Source organism: Silurus aristotelis, assembly GCF_946808225.1.
Source record: "Silurus aristotelis genome assembly, chromosome: 13".
Classification (NCBI taxonomy): domain Eukaryota; kingdom Metazoa; phylum Chordata; class Actinopteri; order Siluriformes; family Siluridae; genus Silurus; species Silurus aristotelis.
In genome coordinates this window covers 10,206,414-10,233,299 of record NC_139586.1, presented here as the reverse complement: position 1 = coordinate 10,233,299, position 26,886 = coordinate 10,206,414, and the positions used below count along the sequence as shown (strand labels likewise).

The 26,886-nt window shown below is 38.7% G+C and overlaps 1 protein-coding gene across 24 annotated transcripts in view; it reads left to right on the top strand.

Moving 5' to 3' along the window:
* adgrl2a (adhesion G protein-coupled receptor L2a) overlaps positions 1 to 26,886 on the top strand; it is a 119,090-nt gene that overhangs the window by 43,689 nt on the left and 48,515 nt on the right. For all 24 annotated transcript variants that reach the window (XM_083558380.1, XM_083558365.1, XM_083558364.1 and 21 more), the window contains exon 3: positions 19,197 to 19,410. In XM_083558380.1, coding sequence (XP_083414506.1) covers positions 19,197 to 19,410 — 214 coding nt within the window. The remainder of the gene's footprint in view (positions 1 to 19,196; positions 19,411 to 26,886) is intronic.

Sequence of the window (26,886 nt, the reverse complement as noted above, 5' to 3'; positions counted from 1 at the left end):
AACTGTACAAACACCTCATAAGGACGCAGCTACACAGAACAAGAGATCAGGCTGCACTTTTCATTTTTGGTCCCAGTATTGCAAGAACAGTTACTTTTCTGTGTGTTTGCTCGCTAATTTGCCAACTTTTGATAGACGGATAGGAAAACTTTGATATTTCTTGTATGGTCCTTAGCTTAAAAACCGATCCCATTGAGGTTTCCTCACATGTTCTGTAACTGGGTTGTCGCACATTATTGCCAGTCAGTAAGAGTTAGACAACTAGCAAATGTCCCATGCGAACGTTCTCTGTCCCGACAGTGGCTAATTTGACATTTATGTAACCTACATAGTTAAATCCAGAAACTTACAAATATATGAAAAAAAAGCAGTAGCACAGAGAAAAAAGTAAGAGATACAATTGAACACTAATTCTAATTTGGTTTTAAAACTGGCTTCTGTTACTTTTTAACGAACACGCTAAATTCAATTCGTCTTGTTCTGCTTCAGTAAAAATCATGAAGACATGACAAATGGATTCTGGACACCAGCTGGATACTTGTTTTAGAAAAAAAAAAAACTGTAACCCAAAATAGTAATATTAAGTTAAATCTGAACCAATAGAAACTAAAAGTAATCCTAAGAGTATTGAGAAATTATTCTTTTTTCATGACATCAGTTTTACACAAAATGTAGCTTGTTTGGGTGTCGATGATACGAACATACCTTTACTATTAATATTATTTTTTTTAGGAATTTTAATAGGAATTTCTAAGAGGAATTTAGGAATAAAACAAATATCAAGACCAATACATAGAATTTCCCTTCAAACTAAAATTAATATTTTAATGACACAATTATAAACATAAAAGCATAACTTTAGTAGCAGCCTAAATAGAGAGCTACAATGAATGGAAGGAAAATTCTTTGGCATTCTTTTCTCTATTAAATTCAGGAGCATTTGGTTGATGTTTTAGCATAATAGGTGTCATTTGCATGTTATGGCACGTAAAAAAAAAAAAAGACCAGCTTATTGGAAAGAGATTAATCAGGCCATAATTTGGTGTAGAGTGAAAAACAGGGCTGCCTGCGAGTATATTAGAGTAAAGACACTCACGTCCTGGATACAAACACAGGTTACCGTTTTTAGTCAATTTACCCACATGGCTCGTATCTCCCCTGGTGTTTTGCTTTGACTCTCTTTGTCTCATCTAGGCATATCCTCGAGTGATCAGCACAACAGTGTGCGATAGTGAAAGACCATGTGGTCAGAAAGTCTAGGAAGAACAGGATTTGTTTTATTATACTCTCTTTTTCTCTTTCTCTTTTTTTTTTTACTGTGGATAACATCTCATCAGAAGCCAGCCATGAAACCTTTATTGTTTTGTTTTACTTTTTCACACACCATGTGGGCCGGCTGTAACGTGGCCATAAAAGGCTTTGTTGGTAGACAGTGTGGCATCGAACTGCATGTAAAAGATGTACTGTGTATTCATGATGATTAGGATCTTCATTCCTCTTTTGTTTTTTTGTTTATGTCTGCAATGATTTCAACTCCGATTCTATTGAAGACTCAACATGCAGCAATGAAAAAAAAGAATAAACCCAACAAAGATCTGATTTTCTTCTAACAAGTGTGAGATTTGGGAAAGAGAAATAGATGTGGGCCTTTCCCACACACGAGTTCCAGGAAGACCGCGAATCTGTTGGGGTTTGGGGTGGAGGTGCGTATGGTGCTCTGAGAAAAAACAGGCCGTGTATTAGAGGGTCAGAGGGTAAGTAGAGCCAGTTTCCTGTTTGCTGCGTTAATATTGTGGAATTTTAAAGTGATTAGGAAATACAACATTAGGGTCACATCAGTCTCTTTATTGTGTTCATGTGATTCTAAGGAAGCCTGTGACTTGAAGTTCACTAACAGTAAATTTATTTTGTTTACTTATTAGAATTAACAAACTTCTCTGATTAAAGATTGAGATTTTAAAGCTGCTCTGATTTTTTTATTTTCCTTTTTTTTTCAATATAGGATTAAAAATAATACTCACACACTTTGCATAAACGTTGAGATAATTGTTAATGTAGTTAGAATGCAATTATTAACGCTTACTACAACAGAACAGGCATCCAGCCCATATCTAGGCAACGAAGAGGAAACATTTTCGTTGTAGTTCTCAAATAAAAGCTGCTGATTTTGTAATAAAGACACCGTCTTCCTCACGGGGACCAGCCAAATGTCCGCTATTCCTGTTCATGAGGACGTTAATAATAATAATTCCAACAACAATAAAAATAGAAGTATCCTGGGAACCTGGGCAAAGCAGATTATGTGTCTGGGTTATTAATTTTTTTTAAGTTCACCGTGCTGCTGCTATAAGCACAAACCAACGTTTCTTTTTTTTTTTTTCAGCCTGCAGATTGACCTTTACAAAACGTTATTTTATTATTATTATTATTTTTTTTATGTATGTATGGTTAAACTGCATGGACTTCATGATGGCACTAGAGTAAAGTGTGTGCTAGTGTTTCAGAATGCGGCCTCCTGCTGATCCGTGCACTGCTGCTGAAGCGTGATCAGGGGAACAGTCATAACTAGCTGGATTATGAGTTATGAATACCCAGGAATGTGGTGACACGGTTGTAAACGAACAAAGTCCAGCGCAAAGGCATTCTAAAAGCGTGCGCCATATAAAAACGTGTTCTGTGTGAGGTGATGCAACATGCTGTTTAACAACTTGCTGGCTTTTTGTCAAGGTTCTGAATACAACATGTAACATCAGAACACCCAGAGAATTCATATAACTGTTCGTGTGTCTGTATTTATGTCTTAAGGGTGAGCAAGCAAATGAATAGATTTCTGTATTTCTGCTACTATTGTTACTGCATTTACTACCACTACTAATACAAATATATCACCGCTCTTTCTACTAGCACTACATTTACATTAATGGCATTAGATAGACAGCCTTATACAGAGCGAGTTACAATTATCTCATTTATACAGCTAAACAGTGGAGGGGTACGGGTTTTGCTTAAGGATCCAACAGGGATTTGAACCCGCACCACCTTCTGATCAGACCTCCTACGTCTTAACCATTTACTTCTACTACAGCTTCCAGCACTGCTACTACTACTACTATTACTACCATTATCACCACCTCACTAATGAATTTTTCTTTATTAATAGAAATTCTTGATTATAAATCGTAAAAATTATATAATTATAGAAATACGCAACAAAAAAAACATGCACACGACTTTATATCCCTCATCAGCATGTCCATGTTTTATCTTATTTAAACTGGACGCAGGTGTATTGGGATTCTCACCCGCTTCTTTACTTTCACTCAGTGCGCTTAGTGTTATAGAAAAATTTGATTAAAGCCGTTTCTCGCAGTTCTAACGTAAAGGATTACCGTTTGAAGAATTGTAACTCTGAAAAACAAAGAGCCACATACTGTAAATAGTATATTTCATAACATTCCTGCACAGACTGTGGGTGTAAGGAAGCAGGCCAAGCTTTGCTTTCCTGTGGTTTCGAACTGCCCAAGCATGTCGCTGATCGCACAGAGAATCATTGACCTCAGACCGTGACTGAGTGCTTGACCCGGTGAGTCATTTTATCTCTCTGAGCTGGAGATTGTAAAGCTGTGATTGTGACATGCGGGTAAAAAGAGGTCGAGTTTTTTTTTTTTTTACACCCAATGGGGCAGTGCGCACTCTATAAACTCCACAATATTCAGTCATTAATGGACAATGGACAAAAAAAAAGAAAAAGACATGGTGTGATACATGCGTTTTCTTCCTTTTAGACTGCACATTTCAATTCAAAGTTGTGGAGCATCTGCGAGACAAGTTCATTCCTGTCCTTGTCAACGTCATCTGACCGATCAGATTCAAGACTTCACCAGCACTGTGGTATAATTATTGCTTAGTACCTCAGATTAGCAAATGCGCTAGCTTCAGGTCTTGACGGACATCCGGGGAAAAAAAATAACGTTTCGGGAATGTCTTCACGAGGCCCAATGCGCGCTCTTTTATTCCAATGCAAATCTCCATCATTGTTCTGCTGTTCTCGAAGCTTTTTAGATGTCTTTCATGACAGCGCCACAAAAGCACCTTTGCTCATTGCAGTATGACAGCACCTTCGAGCGATCAACACCCTCAAAGCTAAGTGTCCAAGACAGATGATGTGCAGACAAGTAGCGACGTGCAAGATACTCATTAGCAAAAATTTGATGTCGAACAGATTTAGTTCTTAAAAAAAGACCCCGTGCTATGGCATAATATCCCAAAGCTACAAACGGATTGGCACCACACAATGCTACGCTGTGCTCCTGCTGTAGCGTATATAATGCTGGCGCTCCTTCCTGCCATGCATTTTATTTTTTTTTATTTTTTTTATCCAGACAAATGACTAGCCTAATACGAGGAGAAAAGACCAAAGTGGAGGTCACGTTTGGGTGAAGTATCTCCTTAATAGTTTAAATGAAACTGAATTTTTTACGCGGTGCTCTTGCAAGACCTTTGCAGTGGGGTCAGAAGCTTGCTTAAATGATTGAGCTTGTTCGACTTCGCCGGTCGGAGCAAACACTTGCCTGGCCGGGAGTTTAAATGCCAGGCGGAGGTCAGGAAAAGTGATGTCTGAATAATGTGTCGTCGAGGCATTGACACGAAAGGGCACATTGTGCTTAGTGACAGAAGAGGAAGATGGAGAGAGAGAGAGAGAGAGAGAGAGAGAGAGAGAGAGAGAGAGAGAGAGAAAGAGAGAGGGGGGGGGAGGAGGGAAGGGACACTGTAAGCATACAGTCTTAGCTATAATATATAATATATAATATTATATATAATATATAATAATATACTGTATGTAGAGTCCATCCCTATCGATCGGGTGAGAATAAAATGTTTAATGATAGATTCCCAGTTAATCGCATTTTTACTCTGGTGATGTCATTTCTCACCTGGAAAGATCTGCTCCATTCCAGAACTTTAAATGTTTTTCGATGCCGTATTAAAAGGGCATTTTAAAGAAAAATTATGCTCTAAGATGGATTAAATATTTGTGATGTGCTTGGTGATTTTAGTACTGATGTGTTGTTTGGTTGATGACTGGAACATTGCTAGCACAGTACATTGCTAACACAATACATTGCTAGCACAGAGTGCTACAGTACAATTTTTTACCAAGGCAAAATCTCGAACATAATTGATAAAGTTCAGGTTGCCAGTTCCTTATAAAATCTTCAAGCCAAAAACAATCAATGCAGGTGTAGTAGAAAGGATGCAATGCGGCTATATAACGGTTTACGACCTAGACTTTAGCAATTAATCTACAAGTTGACGAGCACAAAGTTGGCATAGATATTAGTACAAGAAGTCGAGAGAGTGCAGACCAAAGGAGTAACGTGGCGCTTAAAAAAAAAGGAGGAAAAAACGCCCTTGGAAACCGCGAACTGAAGCTAAATTGAAGCATCAGGATCTCGTTGAAGCAACGAAGATCACATGTTCATTATGAAGATTAATACGCAGGTCGTCCAGGGTGAATTCTTCGCACAGGATAAAGAGAAAGCGGACGAGGCGTCAGCGAACAGCGGCTGATTTATGAGTGTCTAACAGTCTCTGAATATCCCAGAAATGACTATTTTTAGTACATCGTCAAGAAGCTTCACGCCGTTACGCAGCTATACGGGCAGATCGCTGTATTTTCCGCAGTCACCCCAGACGCCTCCTGTGGGGTTTACAGATTTGAGACAGCACGAGAAAAGCCGCCATCTGCCTGTGGAGATGACGCATTCGTCAATAACGTAGTAAAAGGCAAATTTATGACCTTGATGCGGTGCGTTGTGTTTAATTAAAGCTTAAAGGCTAATTTCCATGTGTGAATGCCTGCTATCAATTGAGGTCACAGAACCCACAGGCTCTCAGTTTGCTCCGAGTGTCTCTCTCTGATGTTTAACATGCGTCCTTATTTCACTGCTGTCACTGCTCTCTCTCTCTCTCGGTTTATTCTTTAGCGAGGGGGAACAAAAACAAAAAAAAAGCGGACTTTGTTTCGGTTTACACTGGTTGTTGTGCAAGCTGTTGTATTTGCATTACATTGATCATTTTATCCTACACAGAGCTTTGGAACGTTTTTTCCGTCAAAACGGATAAGGCTCTTTTGATGCTCATGCAGATAGACATTGTTCCCATTATGCTGGTAATGTACACAGTAATTTGTCTTTGTGGGTTCGTGCGTATCTCTCGCGGAACACGAGGGAGCAAATCGTAGTGTGGAGGAAGGGGGTTGGGGGGGGGGCAGAGGAAGGGGGCTGCTACAGCATGCAGATCCTATCTAAACATTCTCTAATGGGTTAAGGCTGGCTTGAAAAAAAAAATACCTCGCCTCAGCAGCAAAGAGGTTCACATAGGGTCTATTTTTTTTTATTATATATTTTTTTTTTATACACGTCAGTCTTAAGCTAAATGACATACAGAATTATTTTTTTCTTTTTCTTTTTTTTTGTCCACACATACCTGTATCAAAGATGCTCCTGATAGTTCACCCGCTGTTGCTATGGAAGAGAGAGATGTAAATGAACTGGGGCAAATCATGGCCATGAATACCAATGAATCCTGAATCCAGGAGCCACACCAGCCTCCCTCTGCATATCAGAGAGTATATGCCTTCTCACAGGATCTTACCCATACGCAGCTTTTTTTTTTTTACTACCCCCCCCTCCTCTCTTTCTGCCTTTTTTCTTTTGCTCTGCCTTAAAGCCTGTCCATAAAATGAAAAGGACAAAAGACGCTCAGGGTTCAGAGTGTATGTACAGTATGTATGTATGTGCTAGGCATTGTGTCCTTGTCCGGATTGTGGGGCAGAATAAGCGAAACGCTGGAACTTTTCCTTCATGCTAAGATTTGACCCAGAAATTCCGCAGACGTTTGCTCTGAAGGTCGTGTCCTCAGGTTAAACTGCCAAACTTGGACGGAACGTCCCCCTCCACTTGAACTTGGACCCGAGCAAAACCTTCTCACCGGTAGCGAAATATTTGCATTAATACCCGCAATATTTTCTCATCCCCCCCCCCCCTTGACTTCTTAAGACAACACGGCTATTGTAAAGGATATTGCTGGATTATGGACTCAGCTCGGCAGGGGGAAAGGTGACTCAGGGCGTCTTTGCTTTCCACAGACGTCCACAGCATTTAGCGCGAGCAGCAAACGCAAAAAAGACACGCAGGACTCAAGCTGCGTTTCCTGTTGCTCTGGCCCGATTCGGTATGATATGCTTTCCTGCTCCCCTCCGAAATCCCCTCAGCAAGCTGCTTTGTCAACCGTAAGAGCAGGATAATAGCAGCGCTAGCAATGGCGGATCATTTCTAAGCAGCTGTACACCTTACTGACGGCACAAAGCACAATCCAAGCTGTGTTAATGAGGCTTGACAATGGTCATGAGTGTCCTGCATCTTTTGTTGAGCATCAGTGGGAAAGAGTGCACTGTCATGCTTAAATAATCTAGTTATCCCTCTATACTCTCTATAGAAAAATGCCAACCGAAGCATTTTTTTCCAACCGATTTTTGGAATATCGCACCGTTTTATTAGGTGTTTAATTATAATAATAATTATGACACTAATAATAATGATCGCTTCTTACAATATTTGATTTCAAAGATAAACATTTTTTACCCGCCTCTCGAGAAACACCTCGCAAAATATTTTCACTTCGAAGCAACCTATTTTCTCTATACAGTCATATTCTTTTATTAGGTCATATGCCGACGCGACTCTCATACGTTTGTCATCTGGTGCTTCAGCAGTTTTCTTGTGCGGGAGATTACAACGGGATGCCGCGACCGATGATGACGATCTTAATCGCTCCCTGTATGTTCATTACCTCCACTCCAGTCATGGTTATGTCCTGGCAGATGGTCACTTTTCCAATTGATTTGGCTCGTTGAGGCGATTAAAATATTATCGCACCACAGAGACCATGCTCTGTTGTCGTCTGATTAGCATTTTTGCCCGGCTACCGCTCTCGGAAGGTACCAATGTCATCCCAAAGGTGAAAAGTGAATTAGAGTAAAATGATGGCACTGTACGCGGTAGCGTGGAGCTCTCCGAATGTGTAGCAGTCAATCTTGGGATGTTGGTAAATGTTTTATGTGGCGCTGTAGTACGATTGCAAACCATTTCCCCTTTTTTTTACTCTAATCCTTTGTAATTAAAAACACAGGTATCGGCAGGTTCACTTTACAGCGCTGAATTACCCCAGCACAATAGTTCCCTGTATTTACACAAATATTTACATAAGAGCGGAGCACTGTGGAGTAAAGTGGAGACCAAGAAGTCATTTGTGCATTTGAACCTTGATTAAAAGGGCCCCCTTTTCCCCCCAGAAGTGGCTTTGAGCATACTCACGGAGTCGTGTACAGTGTGGCGACTGATAACCCTCAACTATGAAAGGCTCCTATTGTGCACCAGTGTGGGGCCTGTTTGCCCCAGTTCAGAGTTGGCTACCTATCTGCTTGAAAGGAATTGAAAAGCGACCCTCGTGGTGACTGACCAGAATGTCTGATAACGCTCAGTGTCAACAAGGCCATGGCGGTGGGGAGGGATCACAAAGCCATGCAGGTTGCGATGGCAATGGAATTGAGCATTCCCTTTAATACATTATTTACTGCTTCTGATCCTGATGCCTGTTGAATAATTAGAAGGAGAGGAAAGAGCAGGAGGGCTGCTCACTCCCACCGTTATTTACTCACTCACTCACTCACTCACTCACTCACTCACTCACTCACTCACTCACTCACTCACTCACTCAATTATTTACTTACTCATGTATTCACTCACTCACTCACTCACTCACTCACTCACTCACTTGCTCACTCACTCATTTACTCACTCACTCACTCACTCACTCACTCACTCACTAAATTATTTACTCACTCAATTATTCACTCACTCAATTATTCACTCACTCACTCACTTATTTACTCACTCACTCACTCACTCACTTACTTATTCACTCACTCACTTACTTATTCATTTACTCACTCACTCACTCACTTACTTATTCACTCACTTACTCACTCACTCACTCACTCACTCACTTATACACTTACTCTTAATTATTCACTCACTCACTTACTCACTCACTCACATTTATTCACTCACTCACTTAATTATTCACTAACTCACTCACTTATTCAATCACTCACTTATTCAATCACTCACTCACTCACTCACTCACTCAATCAGTCAATCACTTATTTACTTACTCACTCAATGGCTTAATTATTTACTCAATCACTCACTCAATCACTCACTTATTCACTCACTCACTCAATCACTCACTCACATATGTATACACTCACTCACTCAATCACTCAATCACCTACTCACTCACATATGTATTCACTCACTCACTCATTTACTCACTCACTCACTCACTCACTCACTCACTCACTCACTCACTCACTATGTATTCACTCACTCACTCACTCACTCACATATGTATTCACTCATTACTCACTCACTCACTCACTCACTCACTCACTCACTCACTCACTCACACAATCACTCACTCACTCACATATGTATTCACTCACTCACTCACTCACTCAATCACTCACATATGTATTCACTCACTCACTCACTCACTCACTCACTTACTCACTCACTCACTCACTCACTCAATCAATCACTCACATATGTATTCACTCACTCACTCACTCACTCAATCACTCACTCACATATGTATTCACTCACTCACTCACTCACTCACTCACTCACTCACTCACTCACTCACATATGTATTCACTCACTCACTCACTCACTCACTCACTCACTCACTCACTCACTCACTCACTCACTCACTCAATAAATCACTCACATATGTATTCACTCACTTACTCACTCTCTCACTCTCTCACTCAATAAATCACTCACATATGTATTCACTCACTCACTCACTCACTCACTCACTCACTCACTCACTCACTCACTCACTCACTTACATATGTATTCACTCACTCACTCACTCACTCACTCACTCACTCACTCACTCACTCACTCACTCACTCATTTACTCACTCACATACGTATTTACTCACTCACTCACTCACTCACTCACTCACTCACTCACTCACTCACTCATTTACTCACTCACATATGTATTTACTCACTCACTCACTCACTCACTCACTCACTCACTCACTCACTCACTCACTCACTCACTCACTCATTTACTCACTCACATATGTATTCACTCACTCACTCACTCACTCACTCACTCACTCACTTTCTTATTTATTTCACTTACTCATTTAATTATTTAATAAACTGTAATACTTCTGTTTTTAGTCTTTTCTAGACACATGAAGATAAAATATGGTTTATCTTTGAGAAGTCCTTGCTTATGCACCATATGCACTGTAATGTACATCACGTGTCAGCATGAATTGTGTTTTGCTCAAACTAAAAGTCCAATTTGTCGTAGTTTGACCCAGGTGGATTCCTACTGTAAATCGCTTCCCAGCACAAAGAACAATTTATGTAGCTGTCGTTTTTTTTTTTTTTTTTTGCTCTCATAAAGTGTGGATGAGATGAAGGCCAGACCTTTGTTAATACGGCATTTCTGTAGTCAGCATTCGGCCTTGTGCTATCAGGTTGTTTATGCATTTCAGAAGATGCTTTTTTTGTCCCCTGCCCTTCCTGTCAGATCTGCCCGCTGGCCCTGACACACATTAAATAAATAAATAAATACATACAGAAATTCATAGCAGTTGGGATTTTTATTAAAAGATAAATTATGACTGGATAACATAAGAACCAAGAAAGTACTGTTTTATTTGTATTTGTAATAAATCATACAAATATATATATATATATATATATATATATATATATATATATATATATATATATATATATATATATATATATATATATATATATATATATCTATATATATATATATATAAAAACCCTGTTCCTTAGATTTTGGAGTGTGATTGTGGCGATTTATGCTCATTCATCTACAAGGCCATTAGTAAAGCCTGGTACTAATGTAGGGTGAGGAGTCCTGCAGTGCAGTCAGCGTTCTAATTCATTCCAAAGGTGTTCAATAGATCTAGATCTCAAGATCTTGCACTCCAACCCATGTAAGCAATATCTTTATGGGCTGGCTTTGTACACAGGAGTGTTGTCATGCTGGAACAAGTTTGGGTCTCCTAGTTCAAGTAATGGGCAAAATGAATGCTACCGCATCTAAAGACATCCAAAGACTTTGTGGTAACAGTTTGGGGAAGAACCACATACAGCAGGAAAAGTCATGTGTCCAAATACCTTTGTTCATATAGTGGGATTAGATATACTGACGGAGGTTTTTGCTTTCTAGTTTATTTAATCCACTTCTCATGGAACAATAGAAACAGTAGCAGTAATGAACAGGGATAGCATAGAGTCTATAAATAGAGGTGAATTCTTTGTTGACGCTAGTCTTTATTCATAGCAGCTGCCATCAGGTCATTCAGACAGCGTAGCAGCGCGGAGTCAAACGCAAGGACAGCAAAGCGGATTTCCGATCAGAGGAATAACGAAGCTGCTCTCTCCGCTGCTGCAGTGCCACTCACAACCCAATCCTATGCTAATCAGTTTAGTTTTTTTTAAACAATCTCCGAAGTGGCACAGCAGCAATCAAGTGTGCACGAAGCACAGTTTTGTTTTCACCACTCGCTGTGAGCATCATGCCCCTAGAAAAATGTGTATAATTTAAAACCTGCCACGAAGATGCCACTGTCACTCATCGATGGCAATAGATGGATTGGATTACTGCTATTTTGCAACCTACAATGTGAAAGTTATATATCTTGAGCTTGGTGAGGAAAATAAGGTTATGAATTTAAAGCTGCAGTGTCTAGAACGATAAAAAGAACAAGAAAAAAAAAGAAAAGATGTGAGATTGTGTCAAGGGAGTAATAATTCTGTGTAATAGGATGTTCCTGAGCTGTGAGTCTCAGCCTGATAATCCTGTAATTGTAATTCTGTAAAAGTCTGTCAGATTTGGGGTCAGGATTAGGGTTAGAATTGGTTGGAAATCTGTGTGCATTTACGCGTCGTACTCAAGATCAGATGCACCACTCAGGCTCAAAGGAAGTCCTACAGTGACACTCAGTTAGGGATGAGAGAGAGAGAGAGAGAGAGAGAGAGAGAGAGAGAGAGAAAGGGAGAGCATGAGAGTGCAAATAAATGGTAGTGACAGCACGAAAGACTCTGTTATACTATAAAAGAAACATAGATGTAATGCATGTATTTCTTCTGCAATTCGGTTGATTGCGGTAATCAGAATTTGCATTAAAAGGACTGAAAATATTTTTTATTGAACAATTCTTTGTATTTTTAAATAAATGTCATGCAAGAGCGTGCGATTTGAGCGTGCCTTTTTTTTCTCCAATATGAGGTTCAGCTGCCTGAATTGTGTCAAGCTTTACACAGATCACAAAATGCACAGGGAAAACAGACATGGTTGTAAAAAACATGCAGAAAACACTTGACCCTTATGTAAGACAGAGCATTCGCAGATACTTCGGCTCTGTCTGTCTAATTCCGTCTGTCTGAGATTAATAGTCAGAGAGGAAAACAGCGCAGCACAACCTATGTCAGGAAATGTTCTTCCACACCTAACTCACATTGCTATGTTGACCAGATAGGGTGAAATCCATAAATCCCAAAACCCTGAGATGATGCGGACATATGGTGCGCTGATGCAACACACAGTTTGTTTATATTTTCTTCGGTCCGCTTGTACAGGCAAACTGGCTCGATTAGCTTCAAGTTATCCAACACATAAGCCCTATAAATGCCCTTAGGAATACTTTTTAGCCAAGTTGCTCGAAAAAATGTGTTCTTTTTGGGGGTCATTGTTAACACATTCTATTTAGCACCATATGCAGCTTAAACAAAGAGGGAAATAGTGAATTGCTGGGAAATCGAAAATGCCCACAGCTTGATCTCGAACGCTTGCTAATTACAAGTCAATTGTGATGTTCTCGTGTAAACTTTGAACACATACTGGAAAATGGTGTGTGAGTTTCTATTTGCTGTTTTGAGTGTGAAGTAACAAACGGATATACATTTTTTTTTTTCAAGTCTAAGATTTAATCATCTAAAATGTATAGGCTTTAAAAAGTCTTAAGACTTTTTAAGAACCTGCTTTGTGGAACCTGCAGAAACCCTGACCAAATTGACCAAAACATTACAATCTCTACGAAATTTATATGCCAGCATTGAAAGCTGAGAGCAAATCAGCAATGAGGATTTTGTGTTAATTTCCATTCGCATCGGAAGCTGCGGCATCAAATAAATGATTGTAATTAGAGGGGAAAATGACTCGCTGGAAGATCTGGTGTACATAACGTTCACTGTTCTATTTTTTTATGTTTTTTGTTTTTCGAATATTTTTTAGACAGAAAAGGGATTTGCAAGAATAAATCAAAGTGTCAGAAGATGTCAAATCATGTCATAATAGCAGGTCTGATCTCTTAAGAGTTGCATCAGATCAGAATCCACGGTAGGACGTTTCTTTATATACATACACACATATATGCAGTGTTGGGCGGTAACGTTACTTTTTACAGTAACTAATACTGTAACGCGCTACTTTTAAAAATAAAGTAACTCTGTTACCGTTACCGTATGTGGCGTTACCCGTTTTTTTTAAATGAATTCATTTCGGCTGAAGTGTAGACTACAGTCTAACCTGCTTACAGCAGCGTCACATTGTAGGATTGGTGGATGAACCACTGTAAACACGAAGAAGACACGCTGTGGGCGTGTCTCCGTTTATGCAGGTCTTTGTGGCAGTAATGGCGAGTCGAGGCGAGAGCAAGACGAGTTTCTCAAAGTGGAAATATGCTCATTATTTCACTTTAGTTGAGTATAAAGACAAAAACTTTTAAGTCAAATGTAAGCTGTGTCTTTCTGGTTCGAAGCTCGTATCTACTGCGATTAACAGCAACTCCAATCTGTTGAAGCTCCTCCAGGACCTCCATGCCTGAGGAGCTAGAAGCTAGAAGCTAACCCGGTGTTCTGTTCTACATTGTTGATAGTTTTCATACTTAAGCTGTGAAAGGAACATTTTTAAGAGTTCGTGAATATATTATTCAGCATGTTTTGTTATTTATTCCAGAAATCCTTGTGATATATTCAGTTTGTGCTGGTCTGACTTTAATAAAATAGTGTTTAAAAATTACTTTGTGTTTAATTCAGGTTTGTGTTTGTATAGATCATAACGCATAAAAGTGCATTCATTGGAACATTAAAGAACGTTCTTTAAAAAAGTAACTAAAAAGTTACGCATTACTTTTTGGTGTAAGTAATCAACAAAGTAACTAAGTAACTTTTTGAATGAAATAACGAGTAACTGTAACTAGTTACTACTACTTTCTTTCGGCTTCTCCCGTTAGGGGTCGCCACAGCGGATCCCCCCTTCCTAACGCAACCCTCCCCAATTTATCCGGGCTTGGGACCGGCACTGAAAGTGGCTGGGGTTGGTTCCCTGACCGGGGATCGAACCCGGGCCGCAGCGGTGAGAGCGCCGCATCCTAACCACTAGACCACCAGGGGACCATAACTGTAACTAGTTGCTATTTGTTAGTAACTAGCACAACACTGCATATATGTGTGTATGTATATAAAGAAACGTCCTAATTGTGCCCAAAGTGTGAATATTTTGTGTGAGCACCATTTTTATCTAACACTGCTTTAATCCTCCTGGGCATGAAATTCACCAGAGCTGCACAGGTTGTTGCTGGGATCCTCTTTCACTCCTCCATAATGACATCACAGAGCTGCTGGAAGTTTGACACATGGTTCTTCTTTACTTTCCGCTTGAGGATGCCCCACGGTGCTCAATAGGATTCAGGGTGATGGAGTGGAGACATACTTGTCCACTCCATCACCTTCACCTTCAGCAAGGCAGTTGTCATGTTGGCGATGTGTTTGGGGTTGTTTTCATGTTGGACATCTGTAATCATCCCAGTTTCCGAAGGGAGGGCATCATGTTCTGCTTCAGAATGTCAGGGTGCATGTTTCTCTCAATAAAACACAGCTCCCCAGTACCAGCAGCACTCATGCAGCCCCAGACCATGATGCTAACACCGCTATGATTGACTGTAAGTGAGACAATTTTCTTGGTACTCCTCACATTTTGCCATACATGCTGAACACCATCTGAGCCAAACACATGAATCTTAGTCCCATCAGACTACAGAACCTGGTTCCAGTAATTCATGCTCTTGGACAGGTTGTCTTCAGCAAACTGTTGGCAAACTAATGGATTTCTTGTGAGCCAACTTTTTAAGAGGCTTCCTTTTGAGACGATGGCCCTTGTTGCAGTGTGTCGCGTATGGTCTGAGAAAGCGAACCTCTAAAGCAAAGCTGGCAGCACTCTGTTTTTTGAAGCCAGTTTCTGCACCTGATGCACAGCAGGTGAACGCAACTTCTTTGATCGACCCTTGTGAGGTCTGTTCCGAGTGGAACCCGTCTCTGAAAACCTCTGTGTGACCTTGGCCACTGTACTGTAACTCAATTTCAGGGGGTTACCGATCTTCTTATCGGCCATCTTTGTGGAGAGCAACAATTCTAATTCTCAAATCTTCAGAGAGTCTTTGCTATGAGGCATCATGATGAACATCCAATGATCAGTATAAGAGAATTGTTCTCAAAGCATCAAGTTTTAAGTGCTCTAATATAAGATACCCAAAGTTTGGTCCTGTCAAGCAAACATATACATGATGAATGGGACATGTGACTTTGTAGCTCAGCTGTTATCACCAGCTATTTTGACAATAATGGCTGTATGTTGAGTTATTTTTAGAGTAAATCTATACTGCTATACAAGCTGCACATTGACTACTCTAAAATATATCCAAGTTTAATTTCTATAGGATTGTCAAGTTTATTTGGTGTGCATTTATCCCTGATGAGCAAGCTGTGGCGACTGTGGCAAGAAAAAACTCCCTTAGATGTTATGAGGAAGAAACCTTGAGAGGAACCAGACTCAAAAGGGGAACCTATACTTATTTGGGTGACAATGTCCCTTAAGAATTATATATATATATATATATATATATATATATATATATATATATATATATATATATATATGCCACAGAAATTAATGTGCTGTGGTGCAGACCTTTGTTTTATGTTATATGTAAATGGTTAAAAGGAAAGGAGTGTTATATATTTTTTTCGGCAAGAGATTCCCATATTGATAAAGTCAGTAGCTGAAAGGCCTATTCAGTGACCTTATAAAATCAGACCTGCAGTCATGATGTCTGGGTCATGATGGTGGCCATGTTGAGGCCACGTTTCATTTTCAGACACATAAACAGGATGAGCACTACTCATTTCAGCTCTGTCATTTCAGGTCACCAAGCAATAGCGTCTGTATTTTTCCATCCCATGCCCTTAACATGTTTTGGTTTCCATTGAGCGCAGGACAATAAAGTCCAGCACCATATAGCAAAACCACAGCGCTGTGAACTGTAAGTGTTTTAGCAGGATTCCTCCGATGAACTATATGAGTGGTTTTGGCAAGGCACGCCTGATCACGCTGACGTTTGTTTTCCCTTTGGAGGACCACATACGCTCTGCCAGTGCAGTGTAGCGAGGCCAAAGCTAATGCAGCCCAGTCAGATGGACTATACTGCAATCCCATTGATTCCTGAATGGATCATGTGATCTCTATGGAGTCTGACCAGAGTTCAAATATATGCCCGAGGAAAAAGGCCATTTTCAAATGCTAACCGAGGCAACCGAAAACATATACGGTTGCTTTCAATCCTAGCGTGTACTGTGTTGAAATTAAAAGTTACCATTGATCGTTTGGATAGATCTTTTATACCTCAAGAGAACCGCTCCATCTAAAATTAGCCTTGAACTGGAAATACACCAACACCAACACTGTAGCGAGTCGCGAGTCCCTTCCAGGATTCTCTCTTTTTTTTTGTGTGTTTTTTTTTGGCAAGCCAAAAAACCTGTAATAAATTGTGTTTCGCCCAAAAGCGCTCCCCAGAAACGATTCCAAAAATGATCGCAGTATGACAGCTTGGAAGTAAAGTAAATACCCATCATTTCTCAACTCTTTCTGTGTCTTAATGTGTAACCGTCACACAAGGAATGCCCAAAGTCAAAACGCGAACAAGAGCAACACAATATTCTGTCTTCTCTGATTGTTGACTCCAGTCATGCAGAAACTCATTTCGACATTTTGAGCGGACTTTTTAAAGTCATTTGAACCCATTTTGTTGTCAGTACACTTTTGATACAGCTAAAAACATCGCAGCTTGTCAAAAATGCGATGCAGGTAATGGTTTGATAAAAAAAAAAATAATACAAAAATAAAAAAATAGTGCTTGGGAGTTATGGTGCTCTTTTTGTTATATGATTAACATTCTGTCAGTAACTTCTATTAGAAGTGTGTTTACTTGTGCATTTCGGCATGTAATTGAAATGACATACATTGTGACAGTGCGCTATACACACCTTCATCTATCATTTATTTAAAAAAAAATATATATATAGAAATCTAATTTTTAACATTTGACATTTATCATCTTTATTTATTCAAGCACAGGTTGTGATTGCGATAAGTATGATTTCACTTTGATTTCCAAATGTGATTTTGGGGTGTTAGTAAAGCCTGGTACTGATGTAGGGGAAGGACTTCACCTCAAGATCTTTCACTCCATCCCATGTACACTAAATGTTCATGGAGCTCACTTTGTGCACAGGGGCATTGTCATGCTGGAACTGGTTTGGGTCTCCTAGTTCAAGTGCCCTAGGAGCATCCAAAGACAATACAATTGTGTGCCTCCACTTTGTAGTTTGTTGTAGAACTGCATATGGCTGGAAAAAAATCAGGTGTCACAGTACTTTTGTCCATAAAGTGTATATTTTAAGCATCTATACAGCCAGATGTTTTACCAGGTCACCATCATCAAGGGACAAAAACTGAATTTATATTCATCGAGGTGGTTGGAGAGTCATTAGGCTTTTGTTCATGTGAACAGAAATCCCTGAAGATATTTTTTTGACTGACTTTGTCCTCTTGGTGTACAGAAACTTGCTATAAATAGAAGTCACAGCACGGAGAATTTTGAACGCAAAGCATTGTGTTTAATAGATTCTCCCAGTTTGTTTTGTAGGCCGCTTTGTTCATTCTCTCGTGCACGTGCAAATTCAGCCCGACATGCCTCCCACCACCCACAGGGAGCTGCCCACAGTTCTGTTTCACGGCCCCCAAAAAACGTCCGCTTCACGTAACAACTCTAGCAGGCCTGCCAGAGCAAATACTATTTGCACTGGATTTGCATCTGTGTTGCCTCACAATTAATAAGCTTCTGTGTTTTAGCTTTGAATTGTTATTTGACAACGTTATTTTCAAGATAAGATATTCATCCTTTATGTTTAGCATGGAACAATGCTGAAAGCAAAATGTCTTCTAACTGATTTGTTGGGAGTAGATTGCCTTAAGACCCCCCCCAAAACACACACACACACACACACACACACACACACACACACACACACACACACACACACACACACACACACACACACACAGTTATTTGCCACTGCTTGCATGTGCAGAACACAAAGTATAGATTTTTTTTTCCTCCCTATTCTCAGACAGTCTTTTTCCCCTTCTTTAGCCATGCTCATGTCTACAATCATACTGCCACAGTTAGCCATTCATGTTGTTGATGCTTGTTTGGCCGTGTCATTTTAAAACCCCCTCAATTATTGTCAAATAAATTTGCCTATATTTAAGATTAAGTTGAAATTGAAAGCACGTGAGTTGTGAGCGAATGTACACTAACTTATATACGTATTTAATTGCCACAGATATTAAATATTGATTTGTTTACTTTGAATTCCTATTGCGATCTTTTTTTTTTTTTTTTTAGCAAACTGACACCACGTAGCTCGGGACATCACATTCGTCTTAATGTCAGCTCGGCAGCCTTTGAAATAATGTCCAGCGTGTTTCTCAAGACCACATTTTCCCCCTGGTACTTCTTGTCAGAGTAGTTATATTTCGGTCTTTGATTTATTCTGTTTTTTTTTTTCCCCCATCTCTCTCTCTCTCTCTCTCTCTCTCTCTCTCTCTCTCTCTCTCTCTCTCTCTCCTCTCTCTCTCTCTCCTCTCTTCCTCATCCTGCTCTCCAGGCTTCAGTCGGGCAGCGTTGCCGTTTGGTTTGGTCCGACGGGAGCTGTCCTGCGAGGGCTACCCAATTGACCTGCGATGTCCAGGAAGTGATGTCATCATGATCGAGAGCGCTAATTACGGGCGCACGGATGACAAGATCTGCGATGCCGACCCCTTCCAGATGGAAAATATCAACTGCTACCTCCCTGATGCCTACAAGATAATGTCCCAAAGGTGGGTAGAGCAAATTCTGCACATAAAAGCACGGCTGACATAGAATGCTATATATTATAGAATTACTGTCATTTCATTCAATTTTATTAGACATTCTACAATATCACTTTGTTCAATGCCATATGAAAGTCTACAATATTACAACATTTGGCAATTCTATTTGATATTGGACAATACTACAGTATATTATACCGTACAGTACAATTCTACAATACTCTATGAAATGTCACATTCTGCCATTCCACAATACTTTATCACATCTTCCAATATTAATTCTACTGTACGCTATAGCATTTTTAACACTCGGCAATATTATATTACCATCTCCTCTTCTATATCTCATTCAATCACATCCTAGAACATGCATGTAGTAGTGTATGTGTGAAGGACAGTTTCAAGCACTCTCAAGCTTCTCTAAGTAAGAAAAGTGAATGACAGCTGTGCTACCACAGAAAGGTCATACTATACCACAGAGACCTTTTCCTCATTTTTCAATGTTGCAAGAATACAATTTTTTACATTTTTTTTTTGACCAACATGGCAAACTGTCTCATCATGATTTAAGAGATTATATAACACAATAAAGACTACGTAGAATGACAGCAAAACAGTAGTGTTGCATTTCAAAGAAAAAACCCAGGTGCCCTTTTATAATGTCTGATTATTTTGATTTATATCAACAAAATATTAATATATATATATAAAATCGGTATATAGGTTTCACATCTCTTTTGTGTCCAGCTGTGACTTCTGAAAAACCCTCGTCTTAGGTGGTTTATACATTCCTCTGTTGCCTCTGGCTTGCACAGTACGCATTTAATCTGCTTCAGGATTTCTGTAAAGCTGCATTGTGACAAAGTCTGTTGTTAAGAGTGCAAATAAACTTTGCACAAACTACAGTGTTTAAGGCGCGCACACGCTTTCTGTTTAGCTACTGGCATTGCAGATTGTCCGTCACACATTCAGAAACTGTTCTGAAAATCCCATTGGAATTGGGGAACTGTATGAACACATCATAGAAATGACCCGAGTATATATATATATATATATATATATATATATATATATATATATATATATATATATATATATATATAAGTTCTTATATATAAGTTCCAGTTCTAAGCAGCAGTGATTACAAAGCATTTACAGTTTTTATAATTTTTTTATATATTAAAATACAACCGCGAATTGAATGTCTCCTTCATCCGTATATTATCTTATATCAATTAGAATACCAAGAAGCAAACCAAGAGATATAAACGTATGTGCCATAAATAGCAATAATATTAATATTATTTCATTCACAGCTATTTTTGTCCATACTAAGGCTTTGGTAATACACAGTGACAGTGGAGAACAATAAGAAGCAGAAATACACCACAGTGCAAATTCTACTGCACAAAGCATTCATGTAACTGTACTGCAAGGACTTAAATAGAGACCAAAAGCAAAGCTGGACTTTACAACCTCTACAACTGCCCATAAAGTGTCAGTGCAAGATCAAAACCTTTCTCTCTCCTTCCTCTGGAATCTGAGCACTACTCAGCCATTTACCCTGTCGAATAAAATGACCGAAATACACCTCTCACAACTTCCTCTCCTTGCATTCTGCAAGCCGCTCTTTTTCTCTCTCATCTGCTCCATTTATAATCAGGCCTCCCGCTCGTGTGGCATTGATGCATAGAAATGCTCTTAGAACCAAGCACGGGGAACCTCCCACTCTAAAATCTCCAACAATCATTTCAAACGTGTTTTTAAAAATAAAAAAATAAAAAGAAACATTTTCCCCCATGTATCCGCTTGCAGATTGATTGACTAACATACATCTGGAGCCATTGCAATTCCTCTTTTCTAGCATTGCTCTGGCAAACAGGAAGTTGCGCATGACATGGCCTTTGATGTGTTTTGTAGGTTTAGGCAGCGTGGGTTGTTTGTATTTCCGCTCGGCTTATTATACATGTGCCATGATTTGTATGAAAATAGGCCCGAAACTGCAGCAGCTCAATTAGGCCCTTCAGCTGCAGGCAATTAGCCGTCTCAAGTGGGTGCTAATCTACATGGGGAAACTTTTCAAAGGGATGTGCCTCCTTAGGTTTGCACAAGCCCAGATGTGAAATTGCATTGTTTTGCACTTTTTCATGTTGTTATATCTTTTGGCCAAGTAATGAATCACCACCAACATCCTAATCATCCATCATGACGCTTGATTAGTGCGCATTAATAAAAGATGTGGGCTAATTTTTACAACCCAATGCTTCATTTCAGTGGAGATGAAACTTGCAATCACAGCGGGAGCACTGGTGCTATTGGGCAAGCGTGGATTCGGGTCTCAGAGACCAAATGTATCCAAAGTAAGTTTAGAATTGCAAAGAAACAGCATAAAGGTTTTGTCAGAAATGTTTCACGTATTTCTGGCGGTTTTCAATTAACTGTATTGAGCGTACAATTTTTTGCCGTCACCTGGTTACTTTTTTTTTTTTTAGCATTGCTTCAGATTGAGCAGGAAAAACTAACATCATTTCTTTGTTGAAAATACATAATAAAATATAAAACGACCATGAAATCCCATTGGAAAACTGAGTTGTGGTCTGGAAAGCTTGCTTGTGTTTGGATGTGTCTCCCATCACTTATTTCATAGACACTCAGATCTACAGGCCACCACAGATCCTGGGAGATGCGCCTTGCGAACATACGTGGGAATAAAAAATAAGCAGCAAGAAAAATAAAAATCATTCAAATGTCGACTCTACCTACTGAACAGTTAGAGAGCTAATATTACATAATGCCCCTTTAGTGTTCCATATCACTCTTTATGCAAACAGCTGCAAACAAACAAACCCAGCACTTGTTTGTGAAATCAAGAAGCGCACTGAGACACTTCCCTGATTTCTAATCACTAGAGGTGGTTGATTACTGCAGAGAAAAATATGAAGTCCTCAAGTCTGTTTTCAGACTCTAATGTGATGTAATTCGGAGGAAAGAATAAAACTTAAACTAAAACTTAACTAAATTTTGACTTGACTACAGAATCACCTTGACTGATAGATAGATAGATAGATAGATAGATAGATAGATAGATAGATAGATAGATAGATAGATAGATAGATAGATAGATAGATAGATAGATAGATAGATAGATAGATAGATTCACAATTAGAAAGAAAGTACAACTGATAGATAGATAGATAGATAGATAGATAGATAGATAGATAGATAGATAGATAGATAGATAGATAGATAGATAGATAGATAGATAGATAGATAGATAGATAGATAGATAGATAGACAGACAATGAAAGAGTACAACTGTAGATAGATAGATAGATAGATAGATAGATAGATAGATAGATAGATAGATAGATAGATAGATAGATAGATAGATAGATAGATAGATAGATAGATTCACAATAAGAGTACAACTGATAGATAGATAGATAGATAGATAGATAGATAGATAGATAGATAGATAGATAGATAGATAGATAGATAGATAGATAGATAGATAGATAGATAGATAGATAGATAGATAGATAGATAGATTCACAATTAGAAAGAAAGTACAACTGATAGATAGATAGATAGATAGATAGATAGATAGATAGATAGATAGATAGATAGATAGATAGATAGATAGATAGATAGATAGATAGATAGATAGATAGATAAACAATTAGAAAGAGTACAACTCATTATTATTATTATTATTATTATTATTATTATTATTATTATTATTATTATTATTATTAACACAAATCTATGATAGATTGTTTACCATAGTTGTAGTAGTTGTACAATGTATGTTGCTTTTTCTCTTATTAAAATTTTGGTGGTTACAAAAATAGTGAATGTTTTAGAGGATGATTTTTTGTTGCTAAGCAGCTTCAGCTCAGTGTGCAATCTGTGAGGCACTGTAACAATGAAAAGAACAACAACAACAACAAAAAGATAAATGACATTTTTTATATTAATAATTTGTTGGTCTTTTAGGTTTTAGTTTTTTTAGTTTTATATTTAAGTGATTTAACATGATTGGCCCATTTGAGCGCAAGTTTATGTTGCATTAATTGCCTCCTAGCGAGCACCAAGAAGAACATGATTATTTAGTTGTTTCGTCTTGGTTCATTGTAATTACCCCAGGCATATGACAATAATTAGCAGTTGCAGGTTTAACTACGACGTCGATTTGTTGCTTTCCACACCCACCACAGTACTCGAGACAGAAAAATAGTGCTTTTCTTAGGCGCACTGCTTCTACCACAGAGAATCGCTGTGGCATTTAGAGTGACCTTCTCTCCTCTTCAGCTCTACAGAGGCTTGACAATTGTGGGAAAATTCGACTACTCTGCAAGTCTCTACAAATCTCTGCAGTCGCACGGGAGGGACGAGCGCCATTTCTCTAAAAGATATTCCCTCGGTCTGCGTTTTGATGCCGAGCGACGGAGAGTGCCGGCTAACTCGTCAGTCTCCCATAGGTGTTTGGTTGGGTTGAGATCTGGTAACACTGAAGATTAGAGCACATCATTTTCATCCTCACCGAATCACTCAGTGAGTTGCAGAGCCCTGTGGATAGGGGATTTAAGAAACCACTATCACCAGGACAGAATGTTCCATCGTAAGATAAAGGCCAGTATATACCAGTATCACTCTCTTGGTGTACAGCAAACATGGTCCTGTCCACTTTTCTGCAATATGGTGAAGTGACTTTTTGAGTGACTTCCCCCCCTATCCCTGTGCTCCTTGCACCACTGAATACATGATGAATTAATGCAACGTAAGCCCACTATAACATCCTTCTCTCTGTCGTTCTGGACGCACTGTTCCTGCTGAAGGTCTGATCGCAACGGACGTCGACATTCTCGTCCAGCTGCCGTTGTGTTTCTCCTTGTACATCACACTAATAAAGGAGCCTCTCACTTCATCTGCACTTTACTCCTGCCATCGCGGACAATCGAAATGCAGATAGCCATCGTTATTGTCATCTAAACATTTTGCACTTTAGCAGTCTTTCGAACTGCTTTCTATAAACCCCTTTTGTACATCGCCTAGATCTTTTCCTTTTGCCACGCTCATACAACAATGGAGGTCTGCTCAGCTTTCTTATACATGTTACAAAGCATGGTCTAATGTTGGACACTTAATAGTGTCATGCAGTACACCTGTCTGAAAGTATTCGCCTCCAGCTATTATCAAACAGACAGACAGACCAATGCCGGAGTGGTATTTTTTTTATGACTTGCTGAAGACCTGTGTGGGAGTGCAGCGAGGAATCATTTCATTATCAAGATGCAGCGTGTAAAAGTAGTTTTCTTGTAGTGCTTTTTAGCGATGCTTTATGCAAGCCTGCTATGTGACATGCAAACAAGAGCAAAGACATATAGAGAATCATTAGGCAAGTTGTAATGCTGAAATATATATATATAATTCTCATTTAACACGTGTTGTTTAAGCTTGTTGTTTTTTATTAAAGCAGTTAAAAATCTATTTTAAATAAATTGCCTGCTTAGTTAAATAATATATACAATTATTTTTGATACAAATCAAATGTATAAAAACACACAGAATAAATCAAATTAATGCAATACACTTTTTATCATATTGAATCAATTGCATAATCGATTCATTGCACAAATGAAATTAATTAAATAAAATGTAATAAATAGGAAAATTAAATGTGTGTGTGTGTGTGTGTGTGTGTGTGTGTGTGTGTGTGTGTGTGTGTGTGCATGCATGCTTTTGTGTGTGTGAGGCAGAAACAAAAAATCTTGCAGTCCGCCACTTAATACGTTACTTATACGGTAATACGTAACTTAACATAAAGTTTTATTCATAGGAATTATTTATTTCATAATTGGTTTAGCAATTAATCAATAAATAAAATCTTATTTCGAAATCAATTTTTAAATATTACTGGTGCAATTATTAGCATTTTAGTTTAATATTAAATATGAATATCAAGCCAATATTAATGAAAAAAAAAAATGGAAAGAAGAAATAGAAAAAAAATTCTAGTAATTTGTTTTTGCAAGCATTATATGAATAATTGAACAGATACAAAGTTGTAATAAAGGTGTGCAATGCTGCATTGTGACATGATACATACTGATGCAAAAATCACTTTGCATCATGGATGTGTTAAATTTGCACCTTCATGCATATCTTGCCTATCAGCATTCTATTATGCATCTAATGCAGTTGTGCTGGTTAAAACACAGAGGTCCCAAACTACACACTCCATAAAATATAGCACACATTAGACACATGAAGTTTGCAAGATCTGTACTTGTAAAGCCTAATAGCCAAAAGCTCTGAATTGCAATGACACATGTGGATACATATTCATTTTATAATGGTTCAGAGCTCTTCAGTAGTTTTTAAACAACACCAGACACCACAGAAAACGCCCATGTTAGCCACCTTTGGAGCTCTATTTTTGCTATAGAGACCATTAAGAGTCAATTATTTTGCCCAGGACATACACTTTGGTTATTCAAGCAAAATATTAAGGAGAATTTATAAATAATCTTCAAGCTTTGTTGAACCAGTATTATATTTTGTTTACAATATCAAACCGTTGTGGATTTATTTAAGCATTATGCAGCTGAAAATGCACTGTTTATGAGTAAGAATAGTTCTTTTAGCGAGATTTCTTTTTCTTCGTTCAGATTTTTACCAAATAGTCAGGCACTCAAATTAAGCTAAAGTCATAAAACCAGTATAGTTAATCAAATCAAATTGCAACCAGAGTATAGCTACTATGTAACTATATTGAGGGTTGGTTATAAGTCGTTCTATACATTGTGATACACTGTGTATCATAGAATTCTTTGTGAGATTTGTGATATATTATTGGTCACATTTCCAACATCTGAACCTTAAAATGAATATCACAGTGAGGTTTGGAGCAGAAACCATTCACTGCACATTTCTACAGTTGTTAAATGCTTACATTTTTAAGCCCCAGACAAGAGGTGTGTGTGTGTGTGTGTGTGTGTGTGTGTGTGTGTGTGTGTGTGTGTGTGTGTGTGTGTGTGTGTGTGTGTGTGTGTGTGTGCGTGTGTTTGTGTGTCTGTGTGTGTGTGTGTGTGTGTGTGTGTGTTAGATGTGTCATCTGTAAGACAGTCTCATCTTCTCTGTAAACACCTTTGCTGTCAGCCATGGGTCTATTTCGGAAGGAGATTTTAATCAACCGTGTGCTGTGCGATGCTCAGGCAGAGGCGATGCTTAGCACTCCTTAAAGGTCAAATACAGAAAGATTAGCTGCTGAATACGTGATGGAATATAAGATGTGTTTTCCTCCCTCACTGGGATGACACTATCAAATTTCTATAACTGTCTATTATATCATCTTTTCCCATTTTTCATGCTTCCAGCAGAGTCATTGTCACTTTTGGGCTGTTTGTCCATCTGTCCATCCACCTGAGATTTTTGCTATAGAGAGTGTCTGAAAGTATAACGATTTGTATATGAGTTCAT